Source organism: Vicugna pacos, chromosome 22 (assembly GCF_048564905.1).
Source record: "Vicugna pacos chromosome 22, VicPac4, whole genome shotgun sequence".
NCBI lineage: Eukaryota > Metazoa > Chordata > Mammalia > Artiodactyla > Camelidae > Vicugna > Vicugna pacos.
The window spans coordinates 15,086,145-15,112,626 of NC_133008.1; the positions used below are offsets into that span (position 1 = coordinate 15,086,145).

Sequence of the window (26,482 nt, forward strand, 5' to 3'; positions counted from 1 at the left end):
CATTGAAGCCTTCAGTGTTATTTGTAGCATTTTCCTCTGTGGCTTCATGTGTTCTCAACCTTTCAGGAGACTCTTGGCACCACGTAAACACCTGAGCATTCTCAACAAGACTCTCCAGCACATCCAGGCTACCATGGGGGGCGAAAATTTTCCAGATCTCAGCGCTGCTGACAGGCCAGAGTATTTCTTTCCCTTTCGTTTCTGACTCACGATAATTTTTTTTTAATATGAACCATAAACAGCAAAGTCTATGGCTTATATTTTATTTATTTTTTAATTGAAGTATAGTTGATTTACAATGTTGTTTCAGGTGTACAGCAAAGCAATTCAGTTATACACATATATATTCTTTTTCAGATTCTTTTCCATGTTAGGTTACCACAAGATGTTGAATATAGTTCCCTGTGCTGGACAGTAGGTGCTTGTTGCTTACCTATTGTATATATAGTAGTTACGTATAATTAGTACATGTTAATCCCAAACTCTTAACTTACTCCTCCTCTGCCACAATAATTTCTAAATCAAACGATTCACCAGTTAGGCCCTGTGGATGGATGCATGTCGATGGGGAAAAAAGTTGAGCACAAGGATGCTAGATCCAATGCTTTTTAAGTCGCTGTGCTTTTGTGAGTGTCTGCTAATATTTCATATGCATTCAGCCAGTCCTCACCGAAGGTTGACCACGTGGCGAGGGGAACAAGATGGGGAACCAGACATGGGCTGTGCCCTCGAGGAACTCACGCCCTGCCTGTCTCTGGGCGTAATACTGAATGCTTTCAGTGGGGGTACATACTCTCCAGTTCAACGCAGGCCCTACCACTTCCTTACCTTATATCGTACGTCACGTCAGCCCGCTTCAAACCCCAAAGTGACCTGCCTAAAACCAGAATACCTTAATGTCAAAGGGGTCTGCACAAAGTAATATGAGAACGGTGAGCATCTCTGAGTCTGGCTCTTTCTCTTAGACAGTGGGAAGGTGGTAGCTTGTTCTGAGCTGTGACATTAGTGAGGGTGATTAAGAACAGATCTTTGATTGCAGGAATTCTGAATGTACTGTCACTGGTCTGGCGAACTGAGTGGAATCAAAACCTTTTCTCTAAAGATACGTGTGCCCACAAAGCCTGGAAACATAGATTAATATGTGAGACAGCATCTAAGACATCTTTGGTATGAAAAAAAAAATCTTTATTTCCAGGATGTTGTGGACACCCTGAGATGTGCTAAATAATAAAAATGACCTTAATAAATTACTTAGCTGAAAAGCAAGAGGGAAAGAAAGAACAGATCTTTGATTAATTCAATAAAATAATACCCAATTATTCCAAACATTGACATACATTTGATTATTATATTTAACTTCTTATCTTCTATTTTGAAGTTGAAGTCACTTTTCACACAGCCCTTTTAAATAAAAATAAGTATCATTCCAGCCTAATCAAGAATGGACTGTCTGAAAAATTCAGAGAGAGAGGCAATTAATGAGGGGGTGGATTTCTACTTGAAAAAAAAATGAAAAGAAATGTCTGCAACAAGGGTTTAATTTACATTACATCCTTAAAGTGAAAAAAAAATTTTTTTTTACCTAATTTGCAAAAAATGGCAAGCAAGACCGAAAGACGACTTCTGGATGGATCTCTCTGGCAGTCTGCCCACTACTTGGTACAAATTATAGTTCATTTTACAGAAAGAGCTGTAAGGAGGGGGCTGAGAAATGACAGACATGCTGACTCAGCATGGTGGAAGGAAGGGACAGAAAGTAGGGAAAGGGCCAAAAAAAATTAGGCTGGGAGATGACTGAAAGAGAAAGAAACACGGAAGTAGTAAAGATAAAAAAAAAGTCCATGAAGAATATTTTTGGCCACTCCCAAATCTCTCAAATAAAACACATATCTGAAGACTGCAAATTCCAGCCTGAGGTGAGAGAAAGCCAATTAGACCCATTATGCCAGAAGAGGACCATGGAATGTGGATGGAAGCGGTGCTCTGCACAGGAGTTTGTTTGAAACCCATGGTCAAGTAGAAAATGTCTGCCAAGTGATTCCTATATTTTGCTGGGAGATGCCAGTTTGAAGCAGGTGCATGACTTCCCTCTTTTTCTCCCCCAGTTTGAAAGCCATGTGCAAATGCATCCTGGTGATTCAGACCCAAAAATTAACCAAACCCAGCAGCAGCACGGGGCTGCCTAGGAATCTGAACTTTGTTTATACAATTAGGAGACAGTCACGTGCACGTTCCGTAAATGACAAGGTTCCCGCAGCAAATTAACAAGAACAATTTTCCCATCTCAGGAGCTGTCAAGATGGGCCCTGTTGGCCAATTTATCTTACTCTAGCACATCTCTGGTGCTTGTCAATCAGTACGGGAAACATTTGGTGCCAATTGCCATTTTTCTCTCCACTTCCTCTCGCCTCTTGCACCAGGCAATTTACTGCAAGTCAATCAAGGTCGAAGCCGACCTTGTTTAAATAAAACACTGTTGAGCTCTTTTCACACCAACAATTTCGAAGACAGAATGAGCTGTATCTTTTACATTTACATTTATACTACTTTTTTTTTTTTTTCACTGACTGGTTCTCCTAAAATGCCACCCTGGAGTTACAAGTCAGCACTAAAGCCACCTAGCGACTGACCAAACGGAGTTGAGAGAAGGCGGAGGAAATGTGTATTTCAGATACATTTCTTTGCGCCTAAAGATTCATCCAGCCGACAAAGAAGCCTGTCCACGCAAGAGCAATCCTGATTTTCTTGCTACCTGAGTCAGCCCTAATTTGAGGCGGGGCCACACAGCACACCGCATCCCAGATCATCAGAACCTGATAACCCCAAGTCAGCAACTTTTACGTGTTTGCCACAGAGATCAGGTCTTACAGTTGAGAGTTTTGGGGCATTTTGGTGGTAGTTCCTATTGTTACTGAGTGAAGCATCTGCTCTATTATTACTATTATTAATTATTATTATTATTATACACGGAAGAAAAGAAAGCGGAGGGGAGGAAGCAGTTGAGCCTACCGAAGTCCCTGAAACCAATCCACTCACAAGTTTGTTTTCAAAACCTTCTTTCTGCTTGCAAACCATCTATAATCTGTCATGTTTCTGAGTAAACTGGATCTGGTTTAGGAAAACATAACTTTGTAGTCCCACCCCTGCAAATGTTAAGAATACGAGGCCTGGATAAATGTGACCCTTAAAGAAAGTAATACAATTGGACCAATACAGTATTTCCTCATAACCGTGACATGAAGCTCCCCTGCTAAAGCAGTGCTGCGCTCTCAAAACGATTAATTAGAAGAAGGTGCTTTTTAAGTGCCTACTGCGTATGTACGTGAGGCGTGGTTCGGGTATTTTCAGAGGCGGGATTTCTCCCATTTGAACCTGAAACAAACTGTCCTTCCTACGTTCTCAGATCCAGAATGATCCTTACTGTTTTACGCCAGATGCAGTTTTGTTGGGCTCCCACATCCCTGGAGGTGGCCCATATGGTCTTACTTGGTCCCCTCGTTTGTCAGAAGTCACCACCGATGTGTTCCCTCTTCCACGGGACAGTTATTCATTGTTGATTACACAGCAGACACCACTGAGGACACGGCAGTGGGAAACACCGAGGGAGTCTCTGTTTCGTAAAGCCCAGCGTTGGGTCAGGGTGTCAGACACCCGTGAACCCATCCTCCCAGTAAAGGCACCGGCGCACACTGAGATCAGCGCTGAGCAGGAGGCACTTAATGGTGGCCTCAAACAGGCTGCGCGAATTCGGAATCCTCCAGGAGCAGGTAAACCTGCTGAATTCTGATGGGAACTTACTGCCCTTGCCCCGTGGTCCATGAGCCCCAACCAATCAGCAGCCGACGAGAGAAATACAGACGGTTGAGAGCACACACTCAGAAACCTTCATAGCAGCTTGACGTTGCCATGATGGTGCCCTCGATCCGTAGGAACAGGTCACAGACCAGTCTGGGGTGAGGCCAGTCTTCACCTCGTAAGTCCCAGGGGTGCAAACTGCACACGATCAAGTGCAGAAGGACCGTATTTAAAAGGTCCCCGAAGAACCGGAGGAATCGGAGCACAAAAGGGCTCCTTCACACAGCCAGTTTGAGGAGTTCCGCTCTTCGGATGTGAAAAGTGGCATTCCCCTGTCTAACGTCACTACACCAAACACTGGGCTTCATTTAGGCTACAGCTGACAGCAGTGTCCTGCCCTTCCCGGTCGGAGAGGTCGGCAGGATGTCTGGGCTGCTGGGAGAGCTGCGCGAGGTAGGGCCATCAATCGGGGGAAATTCCAGGACGGAAAAAGTTGAGTTTGGTCAAAAAGAATCAGGCTCCTTTTGCCTAATCAACGCGTACAATAAAAGTTAACTGCTGAGGAGGACTCCCGGGCGCTGTGTTTATGGTCTGCCTCTTGCTCTGGAGCCAGTAACAGTGTGTTCCAGCTGCGGAAAACTCACTGGACTGTACCTTTACAATATGTATGCGTGTGCGTAAAGCTTCGATAAAAAGTTAAAGCTGTCACAATCAAAAAAAAAGAAAAAAAAGGACAAAGAAAGGCAAAGGAAATGTTTCAGATTAAAGGAGACCGAAAAGACACGAAAAACAAAACGCAGCTTGTGATTCCGGAATGAACACTGGGCAGGGAAACCGAAGCTATGGAGGGCGTTACTGGGGCACCTGATGATATTTGAATGTGGGCTGAGGACTAGATTATCTTCTATCCAGGCTAAGTTTGTTTTTGTTTTTGTTTTCTTGATAATTGGTACCGTGGTACTGTAAGACAATGCCTCTGTTCTTGGAAAATACACACTGACGTATTCAGGGTAAAGGGGCTGAGTGTGGGAGCATCTTACTCAATTAGTTCAGAAAAAAATGACATGCGGGAGTGAGCCAGGGTGGGGCGGGGGTGAGGGGAAAGAGGGAGGGAGAGGAAGAGGAAGAAGGGGGCAGAGAATGATAAAGCAATCGACAAAAGGGGCCAATAACTAGTGAATTCAGTAGAGGGTGTAGGAGTGGTTCTACTGACTTTTTCTCTAATTTTGAAATTGCATCAAAAGTTACAAAAATGAGGATGACAATGGTTAAATAAAAGTTAGCCGTTCTTTAAAAAAATATGAAAAAGAATACATGTATGTATATGCATGACTGGGACATTGTGCCATATACCAGAAATTGACACATTGTAACTGACTGTACTTCAATTAAAAAAAAAAAGTTTATCGTTCTTTAACTGAATGACCAGCTTGACTAGGTGGCCCACGGTTGCTCCAACAAACTGGGTGTTTTGTACAAAGAATGATGCTGCAGGGTTCCTCTCAGCATTCAGAGTCACTGGCACAATTACCCCTCAAATGGAGGTTAGGAAAGCCTGACAGTTCCCCGGGGCGGACGTGTTCAAACCAGTCTGACACGTGTGTGTGCGTGCATGTGTGTGCGTGCATGCGTGCGTGTGTGTGTGCGCTCGAGTTGCTCCTTAATGGTGCATGGTACAGTTACTGCTGTTTCTCGGATTCTGGTGTTTCCTGCCTCCTGATTGTATACGTTGTTACTCTCTGTCTCCTTCAAAACCATGTTCTCTTGTGAGACTCCGCACTTCTTGGAGGCTTAATGAGGCTTCTCTATTGTTAGCTGATTTATCAGGAACTCAGGGAACGTGAGGGTGGGGAGAGGAAGGAGGGAGAAGAGAGAAGATGCTCTGGGATGCTCTGAACACACATAGTTTGTATCAAGTTCATTCTTAGGTGTGCAGAATTCATCAGAGAGCGACGTGCAGTTACAGCAGAACCTGTCTGGGAGAAACACGCCCGCCTTTCTTTAGTCCCTCCCATCACTTCTCTCCTGTGATATATATATTTTTAAAGTGTCACTATTAGACCCACAGGTCACATGACAGGGTGGGATTCCAAAGCTGTTTGTTGGCCTGGCATGAAAGTCAGGGTCCACACTCTGCTTTTTCCACTCTGATGTCTCTTCAGAAAAGAAGTTAAGCCTTTCTTTCTTTGCAGTCAGACTCTGAGATTCAAATGCTTACCTACGGTGCCACTAAGCTCTTCCTTATGGACAAGGGAGTCATTGGGTTTACCTTGAACAAGGACATCTTGGGAATCATGTAGGTAATTCAATCTCTTCCCCAAGCCTGGAAAATTTTCTTATCATTAAAAACAAGTATTCTTTCTCTAAAAGAAACTATAAACATTGCATGTGATTGTTGCTAATAAAGGGCTTCACATGTTTTTTCGGTCTTTTCAATATCATGGAAATTAGGCTGTCATCCTGGAGATGATAGTGTCACAGTCACCTTATAGTCTGGTCTCAATTCTTTAAAACACATGTGCTCACACACACAATCTTTCATTTCTAAAATAAAAGTTAGTTTAAAAAATCCGTATCTCAGGTTCTATCTAACCTCTTCCTTTTTCTCCTCCAAAAGCAATGAGGCCTCGGTTTTCGATGCTAATAAATGTTATCTGACAGGGCCACCGATTTACCGCTCGGCACCCTTTTTAATTATGGATGTATGAAGGAAAATTTCACTGAGGAAAACAATAAATCACCAGTGAAATTATTTGTTAGTCGAATGAGCTGAATAAACAGTTGGCTTCGGGGCAGAGATTCGCCTGGCAACTTCTAAGACATCCCATATTTTTCCTTTCTATTTCCACGTAAAAGCAGGACTGGGGCTGCAGGAAGCAGCTGGGAATGTAAATGGGGCTGAGAAGTGGAGGAAACGGACGAACACCGGCCCCACGGATGTCCTGAGTGTTGAATAAAAAAACTTTGGTCAAGTTTTAATGATAATGAAGACCATACAGGCCCACCTCATTTTACTGTCCTTCATACACACTGTGTTGTGCACAAGTTGAAGGTTTGTGGTCACCCTGCATGGAGCAGGTCTATTGGCGACAGGAGCATTTGCTCACTTCCTGTCTCTGTGTCTCCTTTTGGTGGTTGGCACCATATTTCAAATCCCCCACCAGCAGAAAGACTTCAGCTCATACTGAAGGCTCAGATGATGGCTTACAGTTTCTAGCAATAAAGTATTTTTAAATTGAGGTATGTACATTATTTTTTAAAGACATCATGCTATTGCACACTTATTAGATGACAGTGTGAACATATCTTTTATATGCACTGGGAAACCAAAAAAAAAAAATCATGTGGCTCACTAGATTGTGATGGTTTGGAACCAAACTCGCAGTATCTCTGAGGCATGCCTGTGCTCAGGGGTACTTACTAACAGCGTACTATACGCCTACATCAATTAGAATTCATTTAATTCTAACAAGAGCCCAATTTCCCTACACTCCCAACAACAACAAACAATAAGGACAGTATCATCTTTAAGCTACAAAGTGGCAAACCCAGAATTCAGTTTCTGACTCTCCATCTTAAGCTCTCAGCCATCAAATGTCTATAAATTTCCTCAAAGGAATCACACTTTCTTAAAGAAGTCCTCCTGCATTATTTACACTTCAAAAAAATAAAGAGAACTCATCTACAAAACAGAAACAGACTTGCAGGCATAGTAAACAATCCTACGGTTACCGGGGAAAGAGGGTGGGAAGGGATAAATTTGGGAGTTTGAGATCTGCAAACGTTAGCCACTACATATAAAGACAGATTTTAAAAAGTTTCTGCTGTATAGCACAGGGAACAATGTTCAGCATCTTACAACCTTTAATGAAAAAGAATATGAAAATAAATATATGTATGTATATGCATGACTAGGACATTGTGCTGTACACCAGAAATTGACACGTTCTAATCGACTACAATTCAACTAAAAAAAGAAAGAAAGAAAGAAAGAGCTCAAGCTAGTGCATGAAACCCTAGGTTCATGTTACCTGAAACCTATATGACGTGCTCTCTCTGCCTAGGTGAGGAAGATTTTCCAGTACCTCCTCCCAAAAACGAAGTTTGAAACAAAGTATGCAAAAACAGGCTGAGATGGGAATCATAGAAAAATGGGCTATCACTGGAGTTTCTTGGGGAAACGTGAGAGTAATAAGAGTAATAAGACTGTTAGTTTCCATTTGAAAGCACAGAATGGAGCAGGACTGATAACTAACTTGCTATTTTTATAATAAATGTCTGCCTCAGAGTCACCAGCAGCCCCTGAGCCCTGGAAGCTTCCATGCAGGAACTAGTTTAGCACCCTTCCTTGACGTCCCTGGAGAACTTGCCCGAAAATTTATGAAGAATCATGGCCACGTGGAACGCATTTGTACAAACAGTACTGACAGTTTTCCAGCAGGGACGGATGCTTCAGTTTTGGACCTCCTCCCACTCCAGCAGATGGGATGCCTGGAGTGAATCTCATAAAGATCTCAGCCGGAACCTTTGTTTAAAGGTACTTAAATGGACCCTGGAGCTCCCAACTTTGGAAACAGATTTGTGTCCAGTCATCAGATATGCACATTGGAATTGGTGACTATTTCTGTGGCTCCTCTTGCACCATTAAGCTCGAGAGTCCTCATTTTTACATGGATTAGACATGGTTTTATGTGAGACCCTACAAATTTGCACGGGGAGAAGTGCCTGTCATTTACCATTGTAGACTAGTGGCTCAAGTGTACACTTCTGATGGGCATTTCCTGTTTCCTGCAATACTAAATCAGGTCCAGGTTCCCAGAGGGCTTCACTGGGACTGGTCGGGGGAACCAAGACGGAAATCAAGGGTCCCCGAGAGGCAGAAGACAGAGGCCCTGGATACAGTTTTGTTTACGGCTTCACACGTTGTATTGAGGGACGAGTGATCCTCTCCCAGCTACCGCAAGGCGTAAAAGCAGGACGAGGTGGAACTGGAACCAGTTGTGTATTCTGGGCTGTAGTCCATTGTTTTTGGGCACTGGCTACCTCGTGACACTGGGGCAGCACTATCTCCAGAGGTTTCATAGAGGATAAAGAAGTTAAAATCTGGACTTCGTCAATAAGAAAAAACACATACATCCCAACAGAAAAATGGTCAGGGTAGGGGTAAACAGGGAGTTCTCAAATGCACCTCCATGAACACATTGAGAATTAGATGGTTAACTTCACTCCTGATCAGATAAATGCGACTTTCAAAAATGATGGGATACTAATTTTTTTTTAAGTTAGCAGCTGGACCAATCTTTTAATAAATGTTAAGATCTAATCCCAGGAAAAGCATAGGAAATTCAGCACTCTTGTGGACTGAAGGGAGCGTCTGTATTGAAATAATGCTTTTTGCAGGGTGATTCAAGGGTATATTCAACTACTTCAAGAAAACGTCCTAGCATTTATCAGAGACATATATGAAATGCACATCCTTTTTTTTGTAACGGTAAAAACTGAGAAACTAAATACCCAACAGGAGTGGAATGCTTTGAAAACCAATAGTGAATCCATATGTCGGACCATATGTAGTCCTTAAAAGTAATATCCTAGAAGAATATTAAATCGTGTGAGAAAATATAAATATTATTATACATAATATGTGTGCTTATGCAAAAATATACTATAAACTAGTAGGATTATAGTTAATTTTCTTCTTTATATTTTTCTCTTTGTACTTTTCTAAATTTAGTCAACCTTAAAAAATGAGCATAAAGTGCCTCTGCAGTTAATATGCATGCTATTGTACATATATTAAGCTATGTATGTATTTTCCTGGGAATTCTGCCCTTTCCTGATGTCACAGATTTAGTTACACCACAAATCCTATAGGAAACGGGCAGGATGCGGTCTTCTCTTCTTCCAGAATATTCACACTTACATCGCACAACAGATAAAGTATTGATGTGAAAGTCCTGATGAAAACTGCAGAAAGTGTGACTTTTTTTTTTTTTTTTGGTGAGGTAGCTACAAAGCAAAGTGGACAAACTCAGTGATGCTGAAGTCTAGAAACGTCCCATCCCGCAGCTGGGGTGGGGGGGGGTCCTTAAAAAGATGTCACACTTGTCACCGTGACTGCCCCCTCACTGTGACAATCCACAAGGTCCTCATAGTGTCCCCAAGTGGTCTTTGAGTTTCTCGTGTGAGTTCTCGGTGTGGGGCTGGGGGAGGCCTGGTCTGAAAGCCTTTGGTGAACGGGACTGTTTGTTAACTCCAAGAGACAATTATGAAGGGCAATTAAAAATTCAAATTATGTTAATAGGCCAGAGAAAAATGACTGTTTGCAGAAATCAGTAGCAATTACCAGACATAATGGCTCCCAATTAGGCTGGAGGGGATTTTCAGTCATTCATAATTCACTATCTTAAATGTATCATAAAAAAGTAATTGTCACTTGTTAATAAAACGTACTTAAAAACAACGGGGCTGTCTTGTGTCGAAAGTAACTCCTTCTCTCTCCCGCGTCGGTTTTTAAAAAAGGTACTTACTTAATTAAAAAGTGTAGTAGAGGCTGGTTGCAAACAAAATCAAACAATGATGATATGAAAACAAATATATGTATGTATAAGTGTGACCGGGACACTGTGCTGCACACCAGAAATTCACACATTGTAACGGACTGTACTTCAATTTAAAAAAACAAAAACAAAAAAACCCCCAGTGATGAACGTGTTTAAAATAAAAAGCCCTTCCCAGCCTTCCACTTGCGCTTCCCAGGGGTAACAACCGTTTTCTCAATTCAGCGAGTCTTCCTCCTCCCAACCTTTCCCGCTCCCATTAAAAACAGCGGAAGGGGGGTGGGGGAGACTGTCCAAGGAATACGTTGTATTGATATTTTTTAGTCAATTAAAGGTGAAAACATAAAAACATTATCTTGCTGCCTCTGTCATGATGATTTTTCTCCCAAGCTTTCTGACCATTTTTATGTTACCTGCATTCTATTACCCCTAGGAATGCAGTCAGCATCCATGCATGTCCTTACAACTCAATTCCCAGGCAATGCAGTTTGCTGTATAAATTGCATTGCATAGGGGATAGGATTCAAGGACTCTGACCGGTTAGTTCTGAGCTTTATTTTTGCTTCTTCAGGGTGAGCCAAAAAGGACTAAAAGAAGCGAGAGAGAAGGGGAAGGGGCAGAGGGTAACTCTTAAATAAAGGATTGGAAGGATGGGTTTTTCTCTTGCTGAGTACTCAACCGGCAATGCCTCTTTTGTCTTCTGCTGTGGATCATGCTAAAGGAGTCACAGCGGCAGTCTCGATGTTCTTGCCTCATCAGCGAAACTTTGCTACAACTTCAAGTCCCAAATTGCAGCTCTGCATCCGACAGTAAGACTGAAGCCAAGGCAAGAATGAGCCTTCCCTGTCCCCACGCAATGACAGCCTTACCCTGGTGAGTCAGAGTTGAGCAATATTTCCAGAAACTTCTCTAAAAGGAAGCTCGAGGATGCCCTGAGCCAGGCGTTTTTACAGACGTGACCCTATTCCATGTTCACCACCTCCCCGTGAAGTGGGCATTTTTATAACTCCACGTTGCAGGTGAAGGCACTGAGCAGTCAGCGAAGGTCCACTCCATGCAAATGACACTGAGTAAGGGGCAGTGCTGGCCTCTGAGCCCAGATATTTCTTGGTCCAAAGTCTACATACATTCCCCGCGAACACACCGTCTCTTACAATTGTACAGACACGACGCACAGCTATGGGATGTCACGGTTGGTGACATCTCAGTGTGTGACTGCCCTATATTTCTTCCTTTCGTGGAAGCGATACTGTCCACTACACTGACCAGTAAACCATCTCGTGGCTATTTAAGAACATGACATCAGCGACACAGACACAAGTGGTCCCCATTTAGAACATTTCTCAAAAGTACTTGGAGCAGTGAAGGCCGCCTGAGCTCGCTTTGAAACAGTCACCAGGAGAGAAAGAACGGATCTACGGTGTCTCATCACATGGAGTCTTACAGGTAGGTGCACCCTCCGAGGGAGCAGGGAGCTCTCCGTCACGGGCATTCAGGACATGCCTTTCACGTGGAGGTCTACGCATGGCGGGCTGCTCCCTGTCATTCTCATTTCAAAGTTTACCTTCCCAGAAATGTTTTCCCTTCCACTCTCTAAAGCAGAGGCAGTAAAGTACCAATTACTCTCTATCACACCCCCTTATTTCACAGTTTTCAAACATTATTCACTCTCCACTATTTTTTTAATTGGTTTACCTATTTATGTCCATTTCCACTTACTGGAATGCCGACTTTAGGAAAGTAAGGTCTTTGTCTGATGTGTTTAGGACTGTATCCCCAACCCAGTGCCAGGCACGCAGAAATAGTTGCTGAGCGAATGAATACGGTCTATAAAATCAAGCACCCGTTTTCATGAACGGTTCAGGGATGGGCTTCTAGACACGGAACTTTCAACTGTAAGAGTCCGAGGAAATAAGAGCAATGAGGTCATTGGCAAGATATCCCCTGGAGGTGGTGGCCGTCATGGAAACAGAACTGGGATAAATGACAGGGATCTGGAAGGGAGGGGGGAAATAGGGAGGCTTCTTTTCCCTGAGGGTGACCTTACTGAGGCTGACTAAGGATTTCAGCATCTCCAAGTGGCAAAAAGAAGCATCACCATTTCTTCAAGTGGTGACAGACTGGCTGGTCCCCACACATAGCACATCTGCAGTGGGGTTGCGGCTCCTCTTCTGGAGTGGAGTGCTTTCTCCTCATTAGCAATGTTTCTATGCTGCCAACTTGAGGCTGCTGATCAGGTAAAAGCTGAGATAAGACTCGGGTCAATCAGTCAACATGAGGAGATGAACTACTGGACGCACACCATGTGACTTTCGTCATTAGAACTTGCTGTGGGATGGATCTGACTGCCAGCGCTCCACACTCCTGGACCGATCTGCATTCATACGTTGCGTGTGCTTCTGTTTTCCTTTTGATTTGGAAGACGGAGGATGTTTTCACCACTAAGGGACACACTTCTGGCTAAGCCTTAAGGGCTTTGGCTGTTTGATTCTATTACCTATCTGCATTGTTCTCTCTTGTACAAATGCTTTACCCTGACTTACAACATAAAAGTGATTAATCTTATTTCTATATTTTAAAAAATTTTCAATGAGCTTTGGGAATCAATTTTAAAATGAAATATTTAAAAGGAACCGATTTCGTTAACATTACCATAAAAACGATAAATGCTTAATGAAAACGGAACTAATAAAGACTTGTACAAAATAAAGAGTGAAAATTTGTGTTTCTGATTCCTAACACTCTCGCTTCATTTACTCCTTCTTCCCCTAGTCAACCCCACTTCCTAGATATAACCTCTCGGAATGGTTTGTTATGTCCAGCGGTGTGCTGATAAAAGCTTAACAACTGGCTTTCGAGAAAAAAAGACTCAGATTTGTAACATTTGCTTCTTCCTGTGGAATAAATACTCTCACCATGTGCAACTTTAAGCCAGGGCTATGATGGAATCGGGAAAGGTGTTCACACAATGGCGCTACAAGACAGTGCAAGCCAGCTCCAGCCCACCACTGTGCGCTCCTTCCAAAGCGTCCACCTTTCTTTCCCTCCCATCCTCTCTCCTTTCCCTCCTTTTTTCCATCCTTCCCTTCCTTCCATCCATCCATATATACTCGTACATGAACAGACATACATGAATCAATGTCTTACATAAACACGGTGCATTTCACTCTGCAATTTTCTGTTTTTCACCTGGTATACTGCAGTTCTGTATTTTGACAATTTCTTGACACTCCTTGTAGCTGGCAACGCTCTGTGCTAGCTCAACAGCAAAGCTGAGAATCGCTCGGTCTACGGACGAGCCTGTGAGCATGCGCGTCTGCCCCCACACGCGCTGCCGTCTATCTGTTGTAAAAGGGAGCAATTCATCACTGGGCAGCAGGTTCTGCTCAGATGGTTTATTGTCCTGACCTCATTAAAAGCATGTAATCCACACAGCGCCGTAAATCTATGCCTCTAAATACTTTCCTCTTTAATTTTTTAATACTGCACACACGAAGGGAAAGGTTAAAGCCAATTAAAAGAGATACAAATACCATTATTACTGCCCTGACAAACAGTTAGTTATTGAATTTGGTCGTTTCGTTTTAGAAAGCCATTATTTTTGTTCCTGAATGAATTAGTAATCAAGCTGTTTATTGACTTGTCTGATCTCTGAGATGCTAAATATTTTTGGGGGTCCATTCTCTCTCTCAATTGGCATCACTCCTACACGCATAAAAATTATAGACAACTTAAGGTCTATGTGCAGACAATAAGAGCACAGCTGCATGTGGAAAGCCACATATGGACGGACCATCCTTTTCACGGTGGTCCAGGAAGGAGAGAGCCCCTCCACTCATTCTCATGCAGCAAATAGTTGTTACTGTTGCTGCCTTTGCTTTCTCCTCTCATTAAGCCTATTACATGATACTGACAGATGCTTAAAAGCATTTAGAGCTGAAAGAACTGTTAGGAAAATTGCTGCAGAAGGATTGACAAACGATGATCTTTCTGTCCACAAGGTTCTTATTTCCTGTGCAAAATGGACCCAGAGAATAGCAGAAAAGAGGTAGAATCATTAATCTAGGAACTTGGTGTTGTTTTCTGACATGAGTTCACATTTTCCATCGCATCTGGCCGAAAACGTGACTCTTGCTTATGAAGAGGCTGCAGCCATGCCACTGCTTCAGGCTTCCTCCTGAGGCCCCTGCTCTCCGGCCTGTCTCTTTCACTGCTCTGGGAACAGGAGGTAGGCTCTGCAGGACCTGAGATGACCTGAGGATGTGCAGGCAAGGACCTGAAATCTGACTATCTTGTTCATATCATCGTCCACCTGCAGTCTTTTGTGAAAATCGATGCTGACCACTGTTGCAGAAAAAACTCATCTTCACACCCTCACATCCATGAGAATTTACACGACTCACAATTCCGATCATTTTTCTTAATATTCCTACTCATGAGAGGTCAAAGTCAGGTACTTAAAACAAAACAAAACAAACAAACAAAAAAACCTTCCAGAACACCACAGAGCTACACTTTCAAAGGAGAGAACGGAAGCACACACGTTCATAAGGAAACTCTAAACCCAGAGCAAGACAGAGGAGGAGAAAATCTTTTAAAATTAAGGGGATCAAGACCTGGAAACAGTAGCATGTACTTTCTGTATCATCTGCCTTCTGGAAAGGCTACAACAGCGTGGTTCTCAAAGTGGGCTCCCGGACCAGCAGCGCCCCCACCACCTGACAACTCGAGAGAAATGGCCATTTGAGGACCCACCAATACACACTGAATTAGAATCTCAGGTTGGGGCCCATCAAGCTGTTTTAACAAGCCCTCTGGGGCGTTCCAATGCCCACTCAAGTTTAAGAATCCTTGTTCTAGAGGATACAGTTTTCTTAGCTGCTTCTTTGAGTCTGTCCCAGCAGCCAGTCAAACTTCTGAACACGAGCCGACCGCTCCCTCCACTGCCACAACCTCTTCCCCTGATTTGTTTACACGGCCTGCTCTCCTACTGGGCTGTAAGCTCCTCGAGGCGAGAGGCTGTATCTGATTCACTTCTTTGTTCTCAGTACCCAGCCAGGGGCCTAGACCAGAGCAGGGGCCTAGGATATTAATTACAAGATAAAATGGCCAGATAAAGCCCAATGAATGGAAAAGAAACACTGAGAAGTACACAATTTCATTCAAGTTGTTAGTTCCATCCTGATAAATGAGACCCATGTCTAAGTAAGAATGACTTCAGCGTCCTTGGAAAAAAGAAAGAAAGAAAGAAGGAAGAAACAATGGTCAAAGAAATATTCTCAAGCAACGTCTAACGGGTTCACTGTTTATTCTCTCGAGGAAAGCCGGAACTAACTGACTATACCTCGCACCGATAGCCTCTTATAAAGCACGTTGACAATCCAGTTGGTTCTGAATATTCCTAAGATGGTTTCCCATTCAGACAGGTCCCATCTGCCTGTGGGACAGCAGGCATTCTCAGACTGAAAGCTGTCTGAATGCAGCCAATAATAAACCACAGGAGCTGCCGGGTCCAGCCCAGTGGGTTAAGGATGTCAAGCTCCCTAGAACTCCAGTCTCCCAGTATGCAGGAGGGAGGGAGGGGAGCTCTTGGAAAGGAGAGATGCCCTGAACCATTCCGATTGCCTCTCCACGAGGAAATGAAGGACTTGGAGTATGGGTCTCCAGCCTGTGCGGCCTGCATCCACTCTGAAGGCGTCCAGATTAACCTGTATTTTCCACCATGCGATTTACCATGGCATTACATGCAAGCTGGTCAAGGCCTGCTTTATGGAAATGTCCCATGCCTGCCTCTATGCAGCTACAGCGTCAGATCACCTGGGTTCTAATCCAGGCTCCAGTACTTCCTGGCTTCTTTAGCTTTTCTGAGCCTCAGTTTCCTCATCTGTAAAATGGGGACAATTGTGATCTTTGAGGATTAACTATATAAAATATGTAATAAATATATAAAACATACATGTATAGGTGTGCATATATTATATATAATTAGTCAGGTTTCAGACACATATAAGAGCTTAATGTTAGCTATTATGATTAACTAATACCATTATGCGCTGTGTGCTACCAGGGCCTCTTAAACTGGAATCCAGGGGCCTCTAGAGATCCCTGAAATGGACAAAAATGTGTCCATGAGCTCCCTGAAATAATTTGCAAAATGTTCCACGTTCGTCCACATTCCTCTTCTCTGGGCATATCACCCCAAAGTTTAACCACATTCTCGATGTGATCCATGGGCTTTCTACATGGTCAAAAATCACGGTGTTGGGGATTTTAGGAGCCAGATGACGTCTCCAACATGCGGGCAAACCAGGAGAATGAGACAGTTTCTTAAAGGCTGCTGTCTTCTTCTAGCCATGATGTGTAGCTCTGGGATCTCCGTTTTTAATTCCACCTCACGTGTGTTTGTTTTTCTTCTTCTCCTTCATAACAGGAAATTGCATTTCAAATACCCTCCACCATGAGGAGAGGAAGACAGTTAATTTTCACCTCCAACACCCCCAAGACTTAAGAAAATAAGAGAAGCTTCAATCCACTGCTCCCAGTCTGCCAAGAGCAATGCTCTCCACAGCAGCCAAAGTCAGCCCTGAAGGCTCTTCTGTTTCTGGTGGTTTCTCTTGATGCTATCAGCCTCGCTGACTATGTAAGCAGAGCAGATGTGCAGAAACAACACTGGACCATGAACCAAGAGCACTAGGGTGTGTCCTTGAACCCTGTCCTAACCTCCTCCCTACCTTGAGCACGTTCAAGGTTCTCTGATTCCTCATCCATCAAATCGGAGTTATCTTCCTTCATTGATCCCCAACCTTTTATGTATCAGGATCCAGATTTAATTCAGAAATGGTTATACTAGGCTGCCATTTTTATATCAATGGACTAAGAAAAGACTGAATCACAAAAGAACATTACCTTCTCTTTCTGAATATTTGAAAAATATTTTTTTCACCTTTGTATCAATCTATCTGGATAGACAGATAGATGGAAAATATCATTTATCTGGCCTACAGACAGGAAATGGTGAACGTATGAGTTCAAGGACCAATTAAACAAGTATTTATTATTTGTTAAGTGTAAGTTCCTTTAACAGGGCTGGGGATACAGCATCAAACAAAAACGGTGCCTGGACATGATGGCAGTGCTACAGAAGGTAGATGACTGAAAACACATGTGCACATAATTGTTTTATATTGTGCTAATGTGCATTGCAAAGGATAAACTGGATCCTGAAAGGTTCAACATGGGAGCGTGACTTTAGAAAAAACTGTCAGGGACAGCATGTGAGCTGAGATCTGAGGGATGGCAGTAGCTGACCCTATGAAGAAGCAGCAGAACTTTGTGGCAAAGAGAAGACCTCAAGTCAGCAGGACCTAGGACAAGCCCTTGACCTCACTCTAACTCATTTCCTTGCCTATAAAGTGGGGACAATAATAGGATTTCGTTCACTCAACTGTTGTGAGGATTAAATTAGCTAATAACGAAAATTTGTTTGAGACAAAGCCTGGCGATGTACTAGTGAAGTGGTGCAAAATAAGAGTCATGTCGAGGTAAAAGCATGTGCTAAGGCCCTGAGGTGGGTAAGAGCTGGGTACGTTTGAGAAACTGCAAGAAGGGTGTGGCTCTAGGATGGAGCATAAATGGAAAGGTAGTGGAAACAGAAGTTCAGGGAGTGGCAGGCATGATGGGGGACACTGAGTCCCACATCAAGTTCAGTGAGAAGACAGTGGAGAGGTCCCAGTGGACCTCTGAAGTTCATTGCCCCAAAGTAAGAAAATTAGTGCCTCTAATTTACCTTTTGTATCATTCCCTTATTCAATGATTCTCTGAAGTAAATCCTCAAATGGAAGAGTTTCTTTAGGTAAGAAGTTTTAAATAAAGAACCCTGTTTCATTCATGCTCATTAAACTTTTTTCCCCCACCTAAATCCCTGCAATAATAAATATAATTATATCCAGCTCTAATGACTTTAGTTTCTTGAGCTGCAGGTGCTGGAATACTGTATTTATTAACATATTTTAAGCCCTTTAAAAAGACGGCATTAATTCCTATGATAATTTAGTACCCATAATACAGTTTCTGTTCTGAATAGATGTTAATCACCACAGAATGACTGATTTGCTTGTGTGTGAGCTAAGCTGTGCTCTAACTAGTAGCTAGTAACTTTTTAATTCAATATTGTCACTGAAACTGTTGATTAAAATTTAGTTGCAATAATTGTCCTTGTCCCCCACCAGCCCTGCCCTCCGAGGACTCAAACCAAGCCCCAACAATAGGATATTCTGCCCCTGAAGATGGATGAGATCATTTTGAGTGTTTGTGTTGCAAGTAATACTCTGCTCGGAAAAAACAAAGTTCTGTTAATGCCAGTTATTCTGAACCACCTTGGGTTTCTTAGCTGTTGGGTTAAAACAGCAGAAAGGAGGATGGTCAGCACAGAGATGCATACGCTAACCCAGGAGCCTGCTTGGAGGAAGACAGCAGGGTGGCCCCCTTCTGTCTTGAATGGAGGGAGCCATTCAAGTTCCTGAAACTGTGGGCCAATTTCCACGTGGTGGGGTGGGGTGTGTCCTGCCAGAATCCCAGCACCCTACCAAGTTCAACTGAAATTACTATTCTTTCTTGGGAGATAAAAGGAATAATCCTACCATAAAATTGTGATCAAATGATGAAAGTGCGTATGGACAAAGGAAGTAACCACTGCATGCGTCAGGTTCTGAGATCGGTGCCTTGTCATAAGAGGTATCAGAGCAGTATCATGTTATCCCTCATTTACCCAGAGCTCAGAGAACTTTCACTCGTTCAGAGCACCAGAGCCAGTCTGCCTCTATAATCAGTCAATCAGTCCATCAGTCCATCAATCATCCATGTGGGAAGGGCATTGAAAAGCATAATGAAATACATCACACGGTATTACGTGTCAAAAAAACTCTTACTTGAAAACATAACTTTCCTTTCTTGGTGTCTTGCAGGTTGGTGAGGGGAAGTGATATCATTCACCGCTGCAGGGACATAGATCTCTATACTGCTGTTTTCCTCTGGCAGAGTGTGTTAGGACGGAGAGAAAGGATAAACCCAGAATAGACTGGCTTCGGTCCACCAGTGTGTGGGCAAGGGCACTGGCTCTGGAGACAGAGGCAGAGAGCGCTGACCTGCTCGCCATAAATACCATGGGAGACGTGAATTTTGGGCCAGGAGAAAAAGTGGGGGGGGGGCACAGAGAGAGAGAGAGAGAGAGAGAGAGAGACAGAGACAGACAGACATCAGGTTGCTTGACAGGCAGCTGGAACCCCAAGGAGATAGATCTTTAATGACTTCACTTCCTTGAGCTTCAGGGACTGTTTAAGAACGGGGTGGGGTGGGCATAAAATACTCCATTTAAAGTTCTTTTTATTGCTGGCATATGAAACTTCCTTTTCCCCAAAATCTGAGCATGGGCTGCTCCGCACAGAGGTCTTGCATCCACAGGATGGATTTTGTTTGGTGGTCTGTGATTCCTTTTTTGCACACACCATGGGGAAAGGGCTGCGTTCTACACCTGGATCAGTGTGGAGTGGAGAGAAAGGGACAGGTACAGGGCATCACAGGCCTTGAGACTCCGAGACCTCGGGCCCTTTGGGAGCAGGAGTTGGAAAATAAACGTGAGATTGAGCTCAGGGGACCTGGGGACACACAGAAGTTGTGGTTGGTTTGTGGAACTAGGGTTTGAGCTGATATCTTGGCCAAATTTAAAAAAAAATCATTATTAATATTATTCCCGCAGAGTTGAGAAGTATTACCATCTACTCTTCAGACAGATAAATTAGGCCACTGAGAGCTCAGTCACTTGAACAAACACCAGTGCCAACACTCTCACTCAGAACCAGCAAGGCTGTCAGGGCCCTCGCCCCAGTTTCCCAGTGCCAGCCTGGCTCTTAACGTACAAGGGAGCCCTGACGATTCAGGAGGGACAGCCTGTGGGATGATGGGTGGCACGCCCCTTACCGGCCTCTCCTGGGATGCGCTGCCAACAGACTCAGGCCTCCCCGGCCGGGGGCCAGATGTGGGTCACGCGGTCCCGGAGAGTCAAGGTCAAGGTGATCATTCACAGCCTCCCTTCTAGCATCCCACTCCGCAGGAGCCATGCTCCCCAAAGACGGCGTGGAACCCGCCAGGGCTTTCTCACAGGAATGGGAGCATCACTGCCATGACCGGAGGATGGAAAGTTAAATAGCCGGTGAGAAGCTGAACAAGCGAGAAACAGAGAGGAAAAGCGAAACAAAACAAACAAGCAAAAAACGACACCATGGACATCGCAGTTAAGCAAACAGGCCCTCAGCTGTGAAAGGCTAACCGTGTGTGTCTGCATCTCCGGAGTCAGTGTTTCAACCTGCCTTTCTGATTCCGCCTCCAGAACCCTTGACTCCATGGAGGAATCCGAACACGCCACTACTGCATGAAGACACAGACATCCATGTGTCAACATAAACTTATGTATTTAGGGAGCCCCCACCCCAACCAGATTTTCAAGCACGGGCACTCAGAAATGGTAGTATTTTGGAGACGTCGTGTCTCGAGACACACCGTTTATGCATATGTAAAAGCTCCTCTATAAAATCTTTTTAGATTTAAAGCCAGTCATATTTTAGCCGCAGGATGAAATCCCTCCACAGGCGTCCCGTTGTCCCCGAGCAGAGGATGCCAGCCCGCAGCCCCCGGGCTCCTTCCGGGACCCTCACATTTAATTGTCTGGTCTACACAGTGACAGCCGGCACAAATTTTTTTTTTTTTCAAGTTGAATTAGACGTAGATATCAAGCCTAGGAGCTCTCACGTAACCCTCTGCCCCGCTGTTTGCTGCGCCAGCTCCCACTGAAATACTGCCACAGACGGCCGGCTGCTTTAGACTTCTGAGGTGGTGGGTCAGACTGGACGGAGCGGAAAGCCATTCACCGGCAGGGCTCTGCCCACCTCTCTAGTCTGGTCTTGTGCCTCCCTCGTGCCCTGCGGACCAGCCTTACTGGACTCAGGACCTCAAGTTCCCTGATCTGCCAACTGGTGGCTGTTTTCTGGGCCCAGAAGGTGGAACCATCCGGGCTACTTCTCTGGATCAACAGCCTCTGTGAAGCCCTTCCTGACCTTCTCCTGACCTTGAGGCCCGGCTGCCCTCTCACCCACACCCCCCGCTACTTGTGGCCATGCAAGGCTCTCCCTGCTCTGCACCAGAGACTACGCTTTCTGCATCCTCGTTGGCAGGCCTGCCCCATGAGCTAGGAGCTCCCTCCAGCTGGGGACCACATCTCATTTGCTTTTCCCCCCAGTGCCTGTTGGAGTGCCAGCACACAGGCGGGGCCCAGAAGAAGCCTTTTGAAGTGAAAAGAGCCCCTATGGGTCAGGACGGTGGTCACAGAGAGGTCACCAAGGCAGTAGATGACAGGGCAGCCAGGAATTCCTCCAGCCTTCGGGGAAAGCACACTGGGGTGAGCCTCACCGGGGCCCCCCTCAGCTGGGGGAAGTCACCAGGGAGTGCCATCCAGGGGCTGCTGTCCAGGCCGTCCACCCTGCGGGGTCCCACCCTTCAGATCTGGAGGCGGTTCTGGGGAGTGGGTGGGGGTTAAGAACAGACCATCCATCCTGCCACGGCCCTCCGACCCACCCCCATCAAAGGAAACAGGGCTCTCTCCTTTGCACCCCTATTCCAGAATGCAACCTACAGGAGGGTTAAAAAAATGACTCAACTCAAGAAAGTACCCGTTGCTACTTAGGAAATGGTTAAAACGATCTTTTCTCCCCAAAGGTTAAAAAAGCAACTTGCTCTTCAGGTCAGTAACTGTCATAACGATTTTTCTCTTGCCATATGCTCCTCTGAATTGCATTAATATGACATCTCTGTCTGAAGCATCTGGTCTCAGCCACTTCAAGGCGTACAAGGAAGCCACCCGTTCTGGCTGAGTATGTAATAACGCGGAGAGGTATTCACAATGAATCTGCCATCACAAAACCAGATCCTGCGCTTCCATAATTCTATTCTGGTTCTGTTTCATACAGCAGCCCAGGAATGGTGCAAGAGATAATGGAGTGGAATAGAGGCGGTGTGGGGGGGTATGCTGGTATGTTGTATGCATATGTATGTATGCATGTGTATATAAATACATGTGTGTACACATATATGCACATGTTTTAAGAACTGGTAATCACCTTCATTGCTTAAATGTCAATTCTCATTTTCTACTGAAAGGAGTTTGAACATTTAAAGTCTCAGATGAAAACTGAGCCCCACCAATCTGCAAAATATGGACAGGGAGGTAGGACGTATCTATATTTCAGCACTTTGAAATACAAAAAGGGAAATTTTCCATCACAAGCCAAAGGCAAAGTAGCACTATCAACCACCAGCCACATTTTTCCGACTAAGAAAAGAAAAAAAAAAAAAACGTACTGGGAAGCAATGCAGTACAAAGGATCTCCTCTCTCTCACTGGGTAATAATTTTGATCAAGCAGATACATTTCCTTCAATTTTTCCAAATATCTCAACCCACTTTCTTAAATAGTTCATTAAAAAAAAAATCCAAGTGGGTTGAATAAAAAGTTTGCTGTGTAACAAATGATTCCAACATCCATTCTTTCCTTGTCCTGCAGATCCTTGTGCTCATTTTGTCAGAAGCACAAAAAGTAGAAATGTGATTGCATTTGTGCTGATGCTAAACGTTAATAGATTTGCCTTAAACGCCCGCTAATAGCCCCGCTAAAATTAGCTAGCCTAGTAGTGCATGCCTAATGTGGTGGTGTTTTTGTTGTTTTACTTGCTTTTTTTTGCTTCTCCTTCTTTGATCAGAGGGGAAAAAAGACCCCTAGAAAAACAGTCTGGGTCTCTGGATGTGAAACATTTCCAGTGTCACATGTGAATTCTGCAGAAAGAACATATATTTCGAAAGTATCCCACAGTTCTGACGTTCTGTCATGAAGGTGACAAATCCTAGCGCTCTAATGTTTCATTAAATTAAACATGAAATGTTTAATGTTTTGTTAAATTAAACATGAAGCCATGACTTTGCACCCAAGATCCGCAGCCTTCTATCATCCCTCGGATTCCTCCAGGTCACTTCTTAGGTTATAAAAAACTGAGTTTTGTTTATTACAAATATTGTATTTCTCTCTGCAGTTAAAATGTGCTTTCTTCTAATGCACTTATAAATAAAAACCAAGAAGCAGTCCAGTTTTTGGGTGCTTAAAACATTTCTAAATTCAGGCCCACAGAGAACACGTTGCAGATCCTTAGTTAATTCTCTTTTACAATTTATTCCCCCTTTAAATGTTTGCCACTGTGACCAAAAAGCTATCAGAAGGCAGAGCTGTTGCATTTTCATCAGATCTCAAGTCCATTTTACAGATGGGTACGTGATTGCCCAAAGAAGAGAAGGCTTGCTAGAAAACTGTTGAAACAGCTCTTTCAGACTAAAGAAATCTCAGATTAAAGAAAGATGAATAAACCAACCCCCCATCCCCGCCCATGTCCTGTTCTATGATGACAGAAATTAACAAGGAAAACAAGATGAAACAACAACTCGGATTGGGGAATGTATTTGCGTAAGCAGAGAAGGAGTCTGAATAAAAGTGTTGATGGAACTCTTTAAAGCAGCAGGTAAACAAAGCGTGGGCCCTGCTGGGGGAGGATGGAAGGAAGCCTTGTTCCTTTTCTACCAGTTCAATCAGACGATTAAAAGCAACTTCTCCAGTTCTCAGTAATCCATCCGTAGCATTACATACGGCAAACAAAATGTCCAAATGCTACTTTACAATAACACATTTGACTATTACTTTGAAAATGAAGGGAAAAAAACATCCACCAACTATGTAGCAACTTTAAAGGGAAAAAAATACACATGTCCCATGATGAACGTGTCTGAGTATTTCTACGTTTTTCTAGTCAATGTAAGTGGGTTATAGCTTAACCCACTTGAACAAGGCCCCATAATTGTCAAACCAGCAAAAGTAGAAAGAACCATCTCTTCAAGGGCAAGTTGCACAGACCCTTCTGGTCCAACCAAACTTGACATCGATGCTTGCTCTTTGTCGACACACCAGCTCCTATCATTGGCCAAAAACTGTTAAGATACCCTGGATATGATAACACATCTTTACTTAGATCTCCTGCTCAAGAACCTTTCTCCCAGCCACCTTCCCAACAGGTAGGAACATATTTGACACTTACCATTCTGAAGCTTCATGTCTGTGAGGCAAACTAAATAAATTAAACGGATCCTGCTTTAATCTTCTTTTCTAGACCACAAATGCCTTAATCAAAAGGAAAAACAAAACAAAAAAAGACAAATGTTCCCTGAGGTCCTTGTCTAAACCACAGGAGAATAAATAAAGAATAGCTGTCTTTTTTACTAAATGCCCAGAGCCTGTCCCTTAAATTTAACAGAGAATTATTTCTAACATCCCTCTGCTCCACCCCCCAAGCCCCCATTTCTCCCTTCACTTCTATAATTTATGGCCAAGACAAGGCTTAAGTTACACTTTAAATCCAAATCTGGAAGATGCTTCAATTGGCTATTTGGTTTGGCAGACCTCCTGTAAAATTCCCATGAAAAAGACACACTTGTTTCCTTCCTGCAAATGAACTGTGGCGTTTGTGGTCCCTTTTGCTCTCTCTCTAGTGCACACTTCGCCTTTAAATGAGCTTAAGCTGCAGGACTTCATTTGGGGTTAGCTGTCCCGCAAAGCTCATTTGGCTCTTACCATTAAGGCGAGAAGCTCTAAAAGGCTACCAAGATGCTTTTAACTATGTTTGAGGGGCCAGTCATATCTTGTTAGCAACAGCTGCACACTTACCACGCTTTCAGGGACTTGACAGAGCTGTCCTATTCCTTCTGGGATTAGGAACACAGAATGAAGTTAACCAGTCGTGAGCTGGAGCCATCCAGGCCGCACCAGATTCTCATCCTCCAAAAACCAAGTGAGGCCGCTTCCTCCCCAGTTACTCCTCTGTCGGCTTCTCCCGGCATATACAAGCCCGCCAAGACCCTGGCTGCAGTTTCAAAACTACTCGTCAATAAAAGGATTTTAAAGGCTGTGCCGGGGAGCCGGGAGCTTCAGATCCCAGTTTGGCTCTTTCTCCATCAGCATTCCTCAGCAAGCCTGCACAGAGCGAGGCATGCTACATTATTTATGTCAGCTCTAGGCTCTGGAAAACGCACACTGGCATCCTGATTGCTAAGAATCCTCATGGATACAATTAAACCGTTCCCACATATATTTTTCACCCCGCCCCCGCTTCCCAGATTCAGCCTCTTTCAGAGGAAACAAAAGCACTTTGAGGCGTGTCCCAACTCATCTGCTAGAAGCCAAGAGAGCACTGAAAAGTGGCCATGATGGCAGAGGAGCGGAGGGGAAGGGGACACTTTTCCTGGAGCGGGCAGAAGGCACTCCAGGGAGGGAAGTTCAGAGAACAGTTTGGGGAACACCCTAAAAGTGGCTTCCAGGGGGTTGGGGATACGGAAGCAGCCAAGCGGAGGCACTGCAAAAAACCATTTTGATGGGTTCATGGAAGACGGATTGAGAACGGGCTGTTTGGGGAAGGAAGGAGCATTTGGCAACACGACCAACCTCCCGAGCTGATGTCGTGCCATCACACTCACCCAACCAACGCTCCCCGGTGCCCCATTCGAGTCACAGCACGAGACGGGAAGACCACGGACTGAGCCAGGTACAGCCCCGACGCTGGCTGGCCCCGAGCCTCCTCTTTTCGCAAAACCAACAACTCCGCACGTGGCGGTCTGCCGCCTCCCTTCTCGTCCGCGGCTCGACAGCACATTCTGAGCCGGGCCTCCGAGCCCCAAGCAGAAGGAACTGCTCGCTGGCACAGGGAAGGAAGGATGGGGCAAGGACTTCCTTCTCCGTAGGAGGGGCAAGAGGGCTACGAATCTCCCCCGGTGTCAAGCTAGAAAGTCCCTGCTCGGCAGGCAGAGGTGACTTCCCTTTGTGAAAGCCCCAGGCACCGCTTAGAGAAACCACCCTTGGCAGGACCTCGCAGTTAAGTCAGTTTATGTAGGCAAGACGTCGGCCTGGGGAGAGGCAACTGTCTCGTCCAAGAACACAAGGAGAAAAGAGCAACCCTGCTTCTCTCCAAAGGCTTCCTTTGAACGTGTACT

General features: G+C 44.4%; 1 protein-coding gene across 7 annotated transcripts in view; it reads right to left on the minus strand.

Moving 5' to 3' along the window:
- The window catches only part of TENM2 (teneurin transmembrane protein 2), a 462,232-nt gene that overhangs the window by 377,409 nt on the left and 58,341 nt on the right, over nt 1-26,482 (minus strand). For 2 of the 7 annotated variants that reach the window (XM_072947264.1, XM_072947259.1), the window contains exons 1-2: nt 25,164-25,539; nt 24,538-24,620 (exon numbers count right to left, since the gene is read on the minus strand). The exons of 3 other annotated variants lie outside the window; for them this stretch is intronic. In XM_072947264.1, the coding sequence (XP_072803365.1) occupies nt 24,538-24,553 (16 nt within the window). In that variant the 5' untranslated portion in view covers nt 24,554-24,620; nt 25,164-25,539. Of the gene's footprint in view, nt 1-24,537; nt 24,621-25,163; nt 25,540-25,969; nt 26,128-26,482 lie in introns of those variants that run through there. 2 more of the 7 variants (XM_072947262.1, XM_072947261.1) reach the window with 2 other exon arrangements.